Raw genomic sequence first — 12,204 nt, forward strand, 5'->3', positions numbered from 1 at the left:
TCTATAACCATTATATACATCCTTTGGAGCTTAAAAGTGAAAATTCTAAAGAACACACTTTGTTTCAAAGTCCCAAATGAATATATATATAAATCATGTAATTTTTTATAAAACTGAACTAAAATATAATATTAATATAAAATAATTATATTTTAATAATTTTTAATTAAATATAGAAAGAAACATAATGTAAAGTTTTGAGGAATTTCTTTCATAGTGGCTTTGATGTTCTTCTGATTTGTAAAAAAGCCATAAATTATAGTTATTTTAAATGTTTGTGGTTATTAGTAAATTCCTTAGCATTTTTTTAATGTAATTTTATATAAATATTTCATTATTTATTATTCTAAACTATATTTTTATTTATCTTTAAGTGCTACAATAATGATATACTGTAATGTTGCAATAATATTAGAAATTTTTTTTTGATTTTTGATTTTTTTATTTTTTCATTATTTTCTTGTTTAAAAATTTAATTTGTTTCATCATATCTTTGAAATTTCATTGAACTTTCTTTTTAATTATGATCTTAAATTTTCTATAAATTTGCTATATACTAATTTTGCACCAATTTGCCATTTATATTTTTAGTATTGTGAATATTCATGTGAGTTTTAAATGACTAGATAATGATGATTAGCATACCTCTTTCTATTTATCCTAAGACCTTAGCAATGTACTAATAAAGAAAGCTTAACATGATTAATTTAATCACAAGAGGTGCTGGTACCATCTAGAGGTGCTGGTTTCGATCTAGAGGTGCTTTTAGAGGTGCTGGTACCATCTAGGCATTTCAGAGTATTTACTTAATAAATATTCAGTTTTAAATGGTGATTATTCAGGCAACAGTGATGCTCTGGCATGGAATTGAAGAGAACTCAACATTCTTCCAAGTGATCTAGCTTCTGGGCCTCAACAACAATTGGTTTTGTTGAGGCATGCTTCTAAAAAGCCTCCATGCAGACCCATTACCAGTATGGAATTCCACATCATTAGCTTCCACTTTGGCATTCTTATGAAGACTGCCTTGGCTGCCACATGCCTAGAGCAAGCTTTTTGGATGTGATAAAAGAGATGCTTCAATACGTTTCCTAAATGGGCATGTAAGTTTCCACATCAAATCCCTCTCAAGCATCTCATCAAACACGCATAGAGATTGCCCTGTTTGGGCATATGCTGCCAATTGCCTTGCAAGACACTTCATGTCATCTTAAAGAAATACTTGGCTGCCATGCTCCCAATCAGATTTCCTGGTGGTTGTGGCCTCCAACACTCGCCATTGCTCTAACGCAGATCAAGGGCATCAAGATTCCAGTACTATTGGAATTGTTCATGCAGTCCCATTGGTGTCTTCTTTTGGCTTATGCAGTGTTCTTTTGGATAGAACTTTGGATCTTGGAGCTTTCAAGCCTTCTTATTCAAAGAAAGAGGAAATCAGTGAAGATTTCTACCTGGATGAAATGGAGAGTGATGATGGCACTCAAGAGACCAATCTTTTTATGCATTTATTTCCTTTGCTGCATTTGTTAATACTATGGGAAATTCCTGTTTCAGATAGAGTTTTGCTTAGGGAGATAGTGTGTCATGGAACACAGACTTGTAGAAAATGCCATAAATGCAAAGAGCACCTATGCTGACACCAGATTTCTTGGAACAGCCTCTTGACCGTCCATGCCAAGTCTGTGATTGTCTTTTCCACTTATGAAGAAATAGGATGTTATCTTCTGTAACATAACGCCAAGCAGGTAAATCAATGCATGTTTCAAGAAAATTAGATTTCTTTTAATTCTATGATTTCTGTGTATGCTCTGTTGATGACCTAGTATCATGGAGAGCCATGCAGCACATGCCAACAATGGGCAGAATCCAAGAGGACATATAGGAAATGTCTTTCTGTCACTTCTTGACGTGGCAGGAGCTCACTCATTGTGAGGACACAAATATGCCTAAACATCATATGCCTCATGCGCAGCACAGAAGAAATCTCCTCTCGGGGATCTCTCACAGAGGGGCTGGGATATTTTGCAAGGATGTAAATCTATTGTTTTGAGATATTTTTAATAATTTTGTAAATTTTAAACTTGTTAAATTGTTGTAAATAGAAATATGAATTTTACAAAAGTTGGATTTTTAGTACATGTTCTTTGCTTGTAAGCAAACCATTTTTTAACTGCACTAACATGAGTTTTATTTCACCATTTTCAAATGATTCCTCCCATGCTCATTCTGATCTGTCCATATCCCATGAAAGCAGATGGAAACGTGGTAGTACTCCAAAACATAACATCTCCAGCATCTCATGGTGTTCTTCAGTATTGGGAGAAGCTTCTTCACGCTTGGCCTCAGCCTCACCTGTGGAGAGAAGAACCACACAGATCAAACAAATAGTAAAGCCATGAACATACCTCAAATGGTAGGAGTGTCTCGTCTTGCAGAAGGAAAGCTCGCACAACTAAAACCAAGAAAAACAAAGTGAGCCAGTTGAGGAGAAAGAGAAGAGGAAAAAACTTGCCTCAAGCCGCTTGAGAAAAAGTTTGCGATTTTTTCTTCAATATTTTCATTAGCACCACCTCCAGCCTTGGACATCATCCTGGCACACCCTGTGAGCAGCAGAACCAAAACATACAGGGTAAAAGAGAGAAAAAGTAATGAGCACCTTCCTCTGCGACGAAGACCCCATCTCTTTAGCGCATAGCTGAAACTTTTAACCAAAGGTCCTCACTTTTATTTCCCTTTATATAAGTTTTCTAGAGCACAAGGTGGGTAGTCTCTCTTGCCAACTGGCTCTTCAGTGGCCGAGCGAGACGATGATGAGCGTCTCTGAGCAACTGGAGCGCGGAAGAAACTCGTCATGTGAAACATCTTCTAAGTGGAGGAATTCAAGGAGTTATGGGACAACGCCCACATTGCAATGATAACAATCTCATGTAGGACTTACAAGGTCCATCCTAGAGACTCTTTGTAAAATTTGGTCATGCTAAAACGCGTGTTTCAGTCAATGTCTTAGCTTTATAACTTGTTGATTGTCTATTCAGGAATATACCAAAACCTGATTTGGCGGGTTGGCAGCGAAGAAACGAGAGACCACGCGAAAGCGGCTAGACTTTGTCTTATGGACTTGCTCCCAGATCTGGATCTATTTGATACTTCCACTGAACAGGTTTCCTTGTTTCAAGATAAAAAGCCGCCTATTGTTCTCTTTACAGCGGAGAGATGCTGGACTCACAAAAGAAGATGTTGAGAGATGTATTGTAGATGAAAATGTGGGCGAACTAGACCGTTTGAAGATGTTCCTTTCACCGACAGCTCATCAGGTTTACCCTCCCTAGAAGTGGTGAAAGGTTGTTGGAAATTTTGCTGCAGCTTCAACAAAGCTGCGCAGTAGCTAAGCTTCCGACAACGTTCCAAGAGTACGGACTACGTGCATATCACGCTCTGATTCCCACGATCAACAGTTCCCTGGAGCGTTTCAATGCACAAATGCAAGTGAGTGCTCTAATGATATCTTTGATGCATTGATCGGGCTGAGACACTGTAGGTCGCAGTAGGGGAGGCGGTGAATAGGATTATTCAAAATGGCACGTTTACAAAAGATGTATGCTCTGCCAGTTCCTCAAACATTCGTCTAAAAACATCACAGGTAGTGGGAAGACTCCTGCCTACAATAATGACTATGCTGACGTCAACTCGGCCAGATGCTGTTGTGTACGCTTGGCTTGAGGCTCTTTGCTCGTTAGTGCCTTTTCTACCTCGAAAGGTAGTGTGGACAAGGTTTCACCATTTTAGACATTTCGTTTTGACAGGTCCTCACTGAAAGTTTGCTAAAATTGGCTCTATCTAAAGGACAGCCTGACGAGTCGTCCCAGACAAAAATTCTTTGTGCTCGAATATATGGCTCAACCGCACCCTCCTTAGAAGGAAAATATGTCGAACAAACTTTCCTACAAAAAGCCATGGCACTTTGTCAGGTTTGAAATACCAAACCAAACGGTATGGGTACCCCCAGAGCACACTGCCTACTGTGTGCAGGATACGGATTCAGAGGTTCGGGTCTGCATGTGTCGACAGCTGTATCCATTGTCACGGACGGTTGGATTGGACACAGCCGAGGTATGTTCGTTGAGCCATTGTATTAAGGAAGCTATATTTATCTTCTCTGCAGAGGGTCGTGCTGCCAGAGCTTTGTGAACTGCTAAGAGATGAGGAAATTCCTGTCCAACATGCATCACTTAAATGTCTATTGGAAATGCTGAGCATGTTCCCGCCAGAGACGAAACAGTTGAAGATCTTTCCAATCATTCGTTCGTGCGCACAGCATTTTCATTTCTGGTGTTTGCAGTTTATTTGTAGCTAGATGCAGGTTTTGTGTGCAGCAGGAATCGGAAATGCTTCTGTCTTTGCTGCCGTTTCTTGGAGAAATCCTTGTGAAGGTGCGACACCATCAACATAAAAATCTACTAAAATAAGAGTTGCAGATGGGACCAGAATTAAAAGAGGAGGATGTGCAGGTTCTTGTGGACTCGTTCAGGTTATTTTGTAGTCACGAAGATGAGAACATAAGACGAGTAAGCTTAAGTTTCTAAAGCGCGTACGTCTGTATTGACGAAGTTGTCTCCTTTAAGCTCTGTGCATACAATTTCCCAGCCGTGATGAAGTGCATGGGCCCACGAAAGCATGTGTGGGGATTGCAAGCAATGTATTTGCACCTCTTTCATGATCCAATGCCCAGAGTTCGCGCTTCAATCGCGGCATCCTTTCACGAGGTTGAGTTTGTCATGTCTGGTTTTGATTTTGTTTCGACTACCAATTTAGATTACGAAGATGCTGGGAAAGGACAAGACATCTTTGTATCTGAAGGAACCGTTGATTCTTTTGCTTAAAGATACGTCACGAGAGGTACAAGGGTCCCTGCTACCAATTCTCCAGCATGTTTTAGGTGAGTAGAAAGATAAAGAGTTTCGTATTTTTTATGATGCAGGGATATATTGGTTCTTAACAGGGCAGTTCTCAAGTTCGGGTGAGCACCAAAGATTGGCAACATATGGTGCAATTATTCCATACTTGTTGCAGATGGAAAAGGCTATTAGTAGCACCCACCAGTGGCGTTTACAACTTGATCTTCTTAATGCGTTTCCTCAGCTGCCTGTCGGACTTTCGCTGGAGAATTATTTCTAGCTACTGAATCTCATATTGCTTCTGCAGGACTATGTTTCCAGCGACCAAATCTTTGAGTACTTCGTACCTATTTGCTTTAGATATATGTCGGACGGGGCGTTGCCAGTTAGATCAGCGGCAACGCTATCTCTTGCAATATTTATACGGTGTGTTTTGTTGCATGCACAAGAATCCTTGCTCACTAGTTCTTTCTGCAGCCATAATAAACGAACATCCCAGCGTTATGACTTATCACAAAGAGTGATAAAAGACTTCGCAAATGGGCAAAGCTACTGGTCGCGTTTGGTGTTTATAGAGTTTTGCGAGAGCATGTTGAAGTTCGTCTGCTGTGCTTAAGCCTTGTCATGCTTCATGAAGCTCGGGGTTTTGCAGGACATCAAGCTCACAAATGTTCAAAGAACACTTTCTTGAATCAGCAATAGTTGTCCTACAGGTCTGCTCTATGATAAACGTGGAACATGGATTTATCCCTCGGTACAGGATGCCGTGGCCAGTGTTCGCATGCGAGCGTGCCTACTCATACCTTTGTTAAAAGCAGCCATCAAGCTTCCAGATGATGTCCAGGCACTAGAGCGAATAAACTTTTTTGCAACACAACGGCTTAATGACAACGATCGCCATGTTGCATCCGTCGCTCGTAGCATTGCGGACTGCCTGAAGCACGCGAACATCAGGCTCCCCGGAAACGAGAAGTTCTCGCAGGTGCGGAACACCCTAATAACTCCGTGTATTCATGAACGTAGACGCGCAGGCCGAATTTGAAGCCATTGACAAGCAAAAGGAAGAAGAGGAGTGGAACATGCTGAGCAAGGAAGAGCAAGTAAATTTTGTTTTATATTTGTATCATTGTATAGTTGTTTTGGCAGGATGAGAAGAGGAAGTTGGATGATGTACTTCATAGGATGAAGCTGGAACCTCACAAAAGGACCGGACATGCCACCGGTACGTCCACGGCGCGAATGCCCTCCAAAGTCACTGGCAGTCCCAGTGTCAAAGTAAAAGCTGCTGCACCTGGAGTGTTGAGCTCGGGCGGCAAGCAGAAATCTCCTCCTGCTGCCACCGCTCCTGGCTCGGTCAAAGCGCCCAACTCAGCGAGACTAGAGTCGGAATCCGAGTCGAGTGACGTCTTCTCTCTACCACAAGCGCGGCCTCAAAGCAAGGCCAAAGCTGGGGTAAGGAGAAGCTGAAAATCGAACGGTCATAATACTAAAGCCTAAACCGGTGCGCCTCTAGCTAGGGTTATGCGACTGCAATGATTCAGTGGAAACGAACGCTTCGTAATGTTCCTGGCATTAGAGGCCTAGCCAGTAGAGTGGGAGGAGACGCTATAAATCATCCAGGTGCTTCTTCCAGCTCGGAGGACAGTGCCCTGCAAAGAGCTTGGGATGCTGTGGTTGACACCTGGAACTTCATTACCCGGAAGGCTAGGTATGCATTGCGGGGAGGGAGACTTCTTGTGAGCGGCGGGCGGCTTTTAAGAGGATTCTTCTAGGAGCGACACAAATGGCCTGTGTGTTTCCTCCTTTCTTTCATCATCATTGATGAAGAGCTATGGGAGACGCGTCGGATCCCTTTGACAAGCTTCCAGATGAGGTCTACCAGCTCATCTTCCACGCGATCTGTGACTGCAAAAGCCTGGTACGCTGCATGGCAGTTTCCAGAGCATTCAAAGAACAATCCGAGCGTGTCTCGACACTCTGCATCGTTTGCCCGGGCCAGTTCACATCTTATGTTGATAAGCTGCAGCGGATTTTCATGATGGTGAGACGATTCCACAGCTTGGAAGCTCTCGTTGTTAGAGTTGGGCAACCGAAAGACGAGCCTCCCTCGTGGGCGAGGTGCATGAGATATGCAGAAATTGGATCGTTCGTGGAGAAGTTTATCTTCATGGCGGCCAAAATTGGCGAGTTTTCAGAGTTTGATTCAGCCTTGCGGGGTCACCCTGTCCACAGAAAAGAGCGGGAGAGCTCGTCAGAAGGCGAAGGTGAGGCCGTTAGGATGGACAGAGACAGCGTGACGAGCGGCGGGAACAGCTCGACAACTCGCAGTCCTTTGGACGAGGAGGAAAAGGAAGATGAGGATTGCTCTTGGCCGTTGTCTGACGAGCAGATTTATCCGCAGTTGATCCTGAGGCAAGTTGTGGCTCCCAGCAACGACGTGCTGAAGAGGATGGTGCCCGTTATAGTATTTGCTATTGTGCAAGGACTGGATGAATTTCGTGATTCAGTGCCAGCATTTGTTCACAAGTTTAAGAAGCTCAAAATGTTTCTACTTGTGGACATGCTAGAAAGTGTGACGGTTCTCATGCGCGAACACCATATTCAGCAAATTAGAATACGGCAGCAACAAGTGGACGACAGTAAGGACGTAAAAGGCAAGAGTGTGAATGCGGGTGAGGAGTGTAGCAGCGACTTGATGCAGAAAGGAAAGGAGTGGCTTGAAAGCGACGAAAACAGAGCTTGCAGCTCACGTCGTAAACAAGATCAAGGGGAGAGCTCAGGAAGCCAAGGAAATTATGAGGACGAAGAAGATAACGAGGAGGAGCTGAGTCACAGTTCCGAGGGCTGTGCCACGACCCTGGAAGGAGGAGATAACCAGAGGACTCCCTTTGACGACGCATCGGAGACGTGGAGAAACTGCAAAGGGATTTGCATTCATGGACCGGGCGATAGCAGGGGCGAGCTCGCTTTCAAGTATCCATTTAAGCGAACTGGTAGAGGGACCAGAGACAACAGGTCTGTTCGAATTGGGAGCTACCGTAGGCGAGAACGCAGTGCAGAATGGATGGATGAAAGCGTGAGGAGGCGGCAAGAAAGCAGACACTACAAAGGGCTCAGTTTAAGGAGGAGAGAAGAAAGCAGAGCGTTCAAGACGTGGAAGCTTGGAAAAAGAGAGCGAGAAAATGGTGACGGCGACGGGAGTTACAGCGCTCAAAGTGTACTGGAGTCTTCCTGTGCATCGTCTTCTTCCCACGCTGACAGTGGAAGCTACGCTTCTGGAGAGACTTCGGACGGGGTTAGCGCTTCCTTGGATCATCCTTTAGCGTCTTCATGTCCTGCCGAAGGGGCGACGCGGGATTATCACATGGGAGAGAGGTTATCACACGGGAACATGGAGGCATGGAGTGAAACGTGGAACGAGAGACTAGGACGCAGAGCTCGTGAGCTTCCGAGGGAGATGGGGGGCAATGAGAGTGCTACTGATGTCGGCAGGGAAGCCTTGAGACGTGAGAGGCTACGGGAGGGCGTCCGGAAGAGGCAAATGGAAATTGAAAGAGAAGCGCTGAGGTTTGATATCACGTTCTGGAGAGCCGATGAGGTTGTTGCTCGCAGCAACTACAGTCTCACGGACGTTTCAATGTGCATTGCAACACATGACGCTAGCCCACTGTCCATCTCCGAATCGAAGACTCTAGTGTGCTCAGCCCTTGCTGGCCCGCTCCTAGCCGCCACCATTGCTCATGTAAATGAACAAGCAAGTTTCCATAACTTGTAATACTTTAAGAATCTGTCCTCAAAAATGAAGTGATAAACACGTGAGGACCTACGTTCAGGTGCCATAGTAAACGTAGCCGCTGCTGTATTGTGATCCGTAAGCACTGGGACTGTAGCTCATTCCCGACGCGTACAGGGTGTTTTGAGTTGTATAACTGTAGTCGGAGGTGGTGCAAGTGGTTGCTGCAGTTGTTCCTGCAGCTCCTGCCATGAAATTCTAGAGAAGAGAAAGCACGAGAGGCGTGGAATCTCAGTGACAACTTCAACGAACCTGAAGCAACTGTTGTGCTGTTTGAACTTGAGTCGACTGCCCGTGCACTTCGATTGTCATCTCTCCTGGGGCATTGGGAGTCTCTTGTATGCTAATGGTTGCTCCACTTGTCCGCCGCATGTAGTTGATATTGGCCCCGGCAGTTCCAATGATTGCATCTGCGTACAAGAGGGGGACCTGGAGCTGCTGACTCACAGTCTACGATTGAACAAAAGGCTTTGTGAGCAAGCGAAACCTGTAAGTTGTTTACCTCGGCAGGTGCCGCTGGCGTGGTGCTTGTTACATCCACCCGACCAGGATCACCACCATACACGGAGACAGCATAATGTTGGCTTTGCGCCTGATCCGCATAGTAGTCGGTTGACGAGTAAGGTGTGGTAGCAGCGACTGTGGGGGTAGCCCATGAAGTAGCAATAGCAGCAGCTTGCTGTCCTTGTACTTGGCTCGACATAGCGCGCTGTAATTCACCGTTATGAACTTTGTATCCAATGGATCTGGATCCAGCAAAACTCACATTGAACTCAAACAGCTGGAGCACGGATCGGTCCACGAGAAACTTGCGCAAATGAGAGACCACAAGCTCCATGGCTTTCTGCACCTTCAAGATTTCGCCTTGGACTTCCACCATCCTGTCGTCCGCTAACGCACAAAGTGGGAGCTCCTCTGAGACAACAAGGGTTAACAGCACGTAGCACAAAAGGGCACGAACCAACTGGCATGATTCGGACTGTAGCACCCGAGGTCTCCTGTATGGACCTGATTGTCGCACCTTGTCTTCCAATCAGGCTACCAGCTTGTGTAGCGGTGACGAGAAGGCGAGACTGAACGAGGCCCGAGGGCAAAATGATGTGCTCAACAGGTTCACCGTCGCCACTGGAGCCCTCTGTAACTCGCCGATGGACCCGGAGTAGGCCGTCCATTGCGGGTGAGATAGTTGCTTCGGGATCCTCCTTGGCGGAAACGAGCACCTGCACAAGTTGCATTGCATGGCTGGATGCCAAAACTGGCAAAGGCTACGTACGATGCGCTCTAGCGTTCCTGGTACACCGTCGAGAATTTTGATGCGCGACCTTGTTTCCTCGCACATTCTCTTGACAAACTCGCCCTTGCGCCCAATAATTGCACCAACCTTGTGAAGAGGGACAATGAGCCTAAAGACATTATCCCCTGGCCAGCCGGGCCATTTTCTCTCTCCCGGGGGCGTTTCCTCCTGGGAGCCAGCGACGGTGCTTGGTAGAGTTACACTGGCAGGGTCCTCGAAGTGTAGGAGGTCGACCGGCTCTCCGATAATCACCGAGCACGCCATTCAGGCGCTCTAGCGAACTCGACAAGAGGAAATGGGAAGAAGAGGCAAACCATGAACAGTGCTATGCCGCCGGAGGCGCTCCATACTTTGCCCTCAAAACCTGGAGCACACACAACTAACTTGTGCCACGCGAATATTCCCAGATCTTCATGTGTTTTTTAAAAGAGACAATATCACACAAGACAAGTCAGGACATGCCGGATCAGATGCCCAACCGGCAGTTGAGGTACCACAGATGCCATGCCAGCCCGACCAGCATTGCAAGATTTGCAGCAGAGCTGCAGAAGTGCAGCGCCCGGACCCTTGTCATCACGTCCCCCAGCTGCGTCCTCCTGGCGTGATCGTCCACACCACTTCCTCCTCCTCGTTCTCCAGGGCCGGGATCCAAAGCCCTGCCTTCCTCCTTCTCTATCCGTACTTTGTCAAACACACACTGCAGAAACAAGCACAGGCTTAGCGCACAATTCGCAACAGTGGAGGCGCCCACCTTTGTCAGCCGTGGTTCCAGCAGGAAAGTGTTCAGCAGTGTCACAACCAGGCACCCCGCAAGGTTGTAGCACTGCAGCAGCTCCGACAGGTGGGCACCTGGCGGCGAGTGCAGCAGTATGTGCGTTGCAAGGAGAAGAGCAATCCCCGACCCAACAATCCTGAAGTAGACGGGGAAAATCTTACTCTGCACCAGGGCGAACTGGTGGCGGGATATGTTGTTGGAGAGCACGAATCCAGAGATGAAAGTCACCCACAGTGCACTGCCAAACGTGGACGAGAAGAGGAACAAGTGCATCAGGCGAATGAAGGTGGCCACCGACTTATGGACCCACTGCTTGCAAATCCGGAGTGCCATCTCTTCAGACTGGTTGAGCTTGGCCATCTTATCGTGAGCCCATGCACCGGCCTGATTCCACGTTCGATTCACCTTCTCCCGCGCGCTGTTGCCCCACCTTGCCGCTTCTTCTTCAGCCTCGTGCACTTTGAGACAGAGCTTGTTCTTCTCGTCCACAACGGCGTCCTTGCCGCTCTGTATTGTGCTCATGCCGTAGTTGAAGACTGCCCCCCGTCCAGCATTGAGCTTGAGCCTCACCACGTCGACAATGTGTCCCAACTTCTCCTTTTGGTTTTCCAAGCTTTCCAAGGACGCCTGCTTGGCCTTGTCATAGTAGGCCTCAACTCGACGCTTGGAGGAATCGAGCGAGCTTCCCAGCTGCTGCTCCTTGTTGCTGAGCGCGTCGAGCACAGCGGCCTTGGTAACGTCGTAGTAGTCGCGAACCTTTCCCCTTGCCATTTCCAGGCTGGGATGCTCTTCGTGCGGCTCTAGCTCTGGAAGTTGGTTCCGGAGAAGCCCAAGCCCTTCTGTTGCTTTGTCCATTGCATCTCTGGCCGAGCTCCTTGCACCTTCGAGGTAGTCCTCCAACTTCTTGAGGTCTTGGTCCTCCGGCGTACCGTGGGAGGCGTCGTAGAAGCCAACGCCTTGGCCCAAGTTGGGCTGGTAGTGCGCAGCCTCCTGAACCCTCTCCGTGACAGCTCTCGCCAGCTTGCTGCCCAGAGATTGCTGCTCCTCAACGGCTTGATGTGCTACATCGCCGGCGGAGCTCAAGGAGTCGCCGAGCCTGTCTCGTGCACTGGCCGCTGACTCTGCGCCTCTGCTTGCGCCCTCGCTCACATAATCCGACAGCCTGTCCCGAGCCTCTGAAGCTGCGTCTTGGCCGCGCTTGGTCGCGGACAAGAGCTTGCCATTGTAATCCTCCTCCGCGTGTTTGTAGGTGGCCGAGACGCTATGGGCCTCCACAACAATCACGTCCTTGTTCATCTTGCGCACCGTAGGCTCCGGGGACAGAAACATGACGGCACCCAGGGACGAGAGTAACACACACAAGGCTCTAAGATTCATCATGGCTACACACTATACCTCGTATCTCTTTTGTTGGACGACGACAACGACGACGCCGATGCCTGCCTGG

General features: G+C 47.1%; 3 protein-coding genes across 3 annotated transcripts; 1 reads left to right on the forward strand and 2 right to left on the reverse strand.

The window, feature by feature from the left end:
- Window positions 1-2,889: 2,889 nt before the first annotated feature.
- LOC9651488 (serine/threonine-protein phosphatase 4 regulatory subunit 4) lies at window positions 2,890-6,667 on the forward strand. Its single transcript, XM_024673872.1, has 18 exons — window positions 2,890-2,927; window positions 3,161-3,314; window positions 3,364-3,486; window positions 3,641-3,757; window positions 3,804-3,968; window positions 4,030-4,110; window positions 4,163-4,305; window positions 4,361-4,430; window positions 4,476-4,565; window positions 4,623-4,782; window positions 5,000-5,145; window positions 5,203-5,321; window positions 5,373-5,492; window positions 5,548-5,608; window positions 5,656-5,877; window positions 5,927-5,995; window positions 6,042-6,347; window positions 6,437-6,667. Exons 1-18 carry the CDS (start codon window positions 2,890-2,892, stop codon window positions 6,665-6,667), a joined length of 2,415 nt encoding a protein of 804 aa, XP_024529640.1.
- A 2,057-nt stretch (window positions 6,668-8,724) lies between these two features.
- Window positions 8,725-10,288, reverse strand: LOC9650745 (flowering locus K homology domain). Its single transcript, XM_024673873.1, has 6 exons — window positions 9,962-10,288; window positions 9,650-9,908; window positions 9,455-9,603; window positions 9,191-9,397; window positions 8,941-9,138; window positions 8,725-8,886 (listed from the first exon to the last, which is right to left on the reverse strand). Exons 1-6 carry the CDS (start codon window positions 10,244-10,246, stop codon window positions 8,725-8,727), a joined length of 1,260 nt encoding a protein of 419 aa, XP_024529641.1. The 5' UTR covers window positions 10,247-10,288.
- A 94-nt stretch (window positions 10,289-10,382) lies between these two features.
- Window positions 10,383-12,198, reverse strand: LOC9651489. Its single transcript, XM_002968867.2, has 2 exons — window positions 10,734-12,198; window positions 10,383-10,679 (listed from the first exon to the last, which is right to left on the reverse strand). The coding sequence occupies exons 1-2, from the start codon at window positions 12,135-12,137 to the stop codon at window positions 10,449-10,451; spliced, it is 1,635 nt and encodes a 544-aa protein (XP_002968913.1). The 5' UTR covers window positions 12,138-12,198; the 3' UTR covers window positions 10,383-10,448.
- Between the last annotated feature and the right edge of the window lie 6 nt (window positions 12,199-12,204).

Source organism: Selaginella moellendorffii, unplaced genomic scaffold (genome assembly GCF_000143415.4).
Source record: "Selaginella moellendorffii unplaced genomic scaffold, v1.0 SELMOscaffold_11, whole genome shotgun sequence".
Lineage (NCBI taxonomy): Eukaryota > Viridiplantae > Streptophyta > Lycopodiopsida > Selaginellales > Selaginellaceae > Selaginella > Selaginella moellendorffii.

Coding starts and splice junctions, on each gene's coding strand:
- LOC9651488 (XM_024673872.1), top strand. CDS start 2,890: ATGGGACAACGCCCACATTGCAATGATAACAATCTCAT. Junction 4,566..4,622: donor AAGATGAGAACATAAGACGA/GTAAGCTTAAGT, acceptor GTCTCCTTTAAG/CTCTGTGCATACAATTTCCC. Junction 5,322..5,372: donor TCTCTTGCAATATTTATACG/GTGTGTTTTGTT, acceptor TTCTTTCTGCAG/CCATAATAAACGAACATCCC.
- LOC9650745 (XM_024673873.1), bottom strand. CDS start 10,246: ATGGCGTGCTCGGTGATTATCGGAGAGCCGGTCGACCTCCTACACTTC. Junction 9,604..9,649: donor AGTCCGAATCATGCCAGTTG/GTTCGTGCCCTT, acceptor TTGTTGTCTCAG/AGGAGCTCCCACTTTGTGCG. Junction 9,398..9,454: donor TCCAGCTGTTTGAGTTCAAT/GTGAGTTTTGCT, acceptor GGTGAATTACAG/CGCGCTATGTCGAGCCAAGT.
- LOC9651489 (XM_002968867.2), bottom strand. CDS start 12,137: ATGATGAATCTTAGAGCCTTGTGTGTGTTACTCTCGTCCCTGGGTGCC. Junction 10,680..10,733: donor TGGAACCACGGCTGACAAAG/GTGGGCGCCTCC, acceptor TTGTTTCTGCAG/TGTGTGTTTGACAAAGTACG.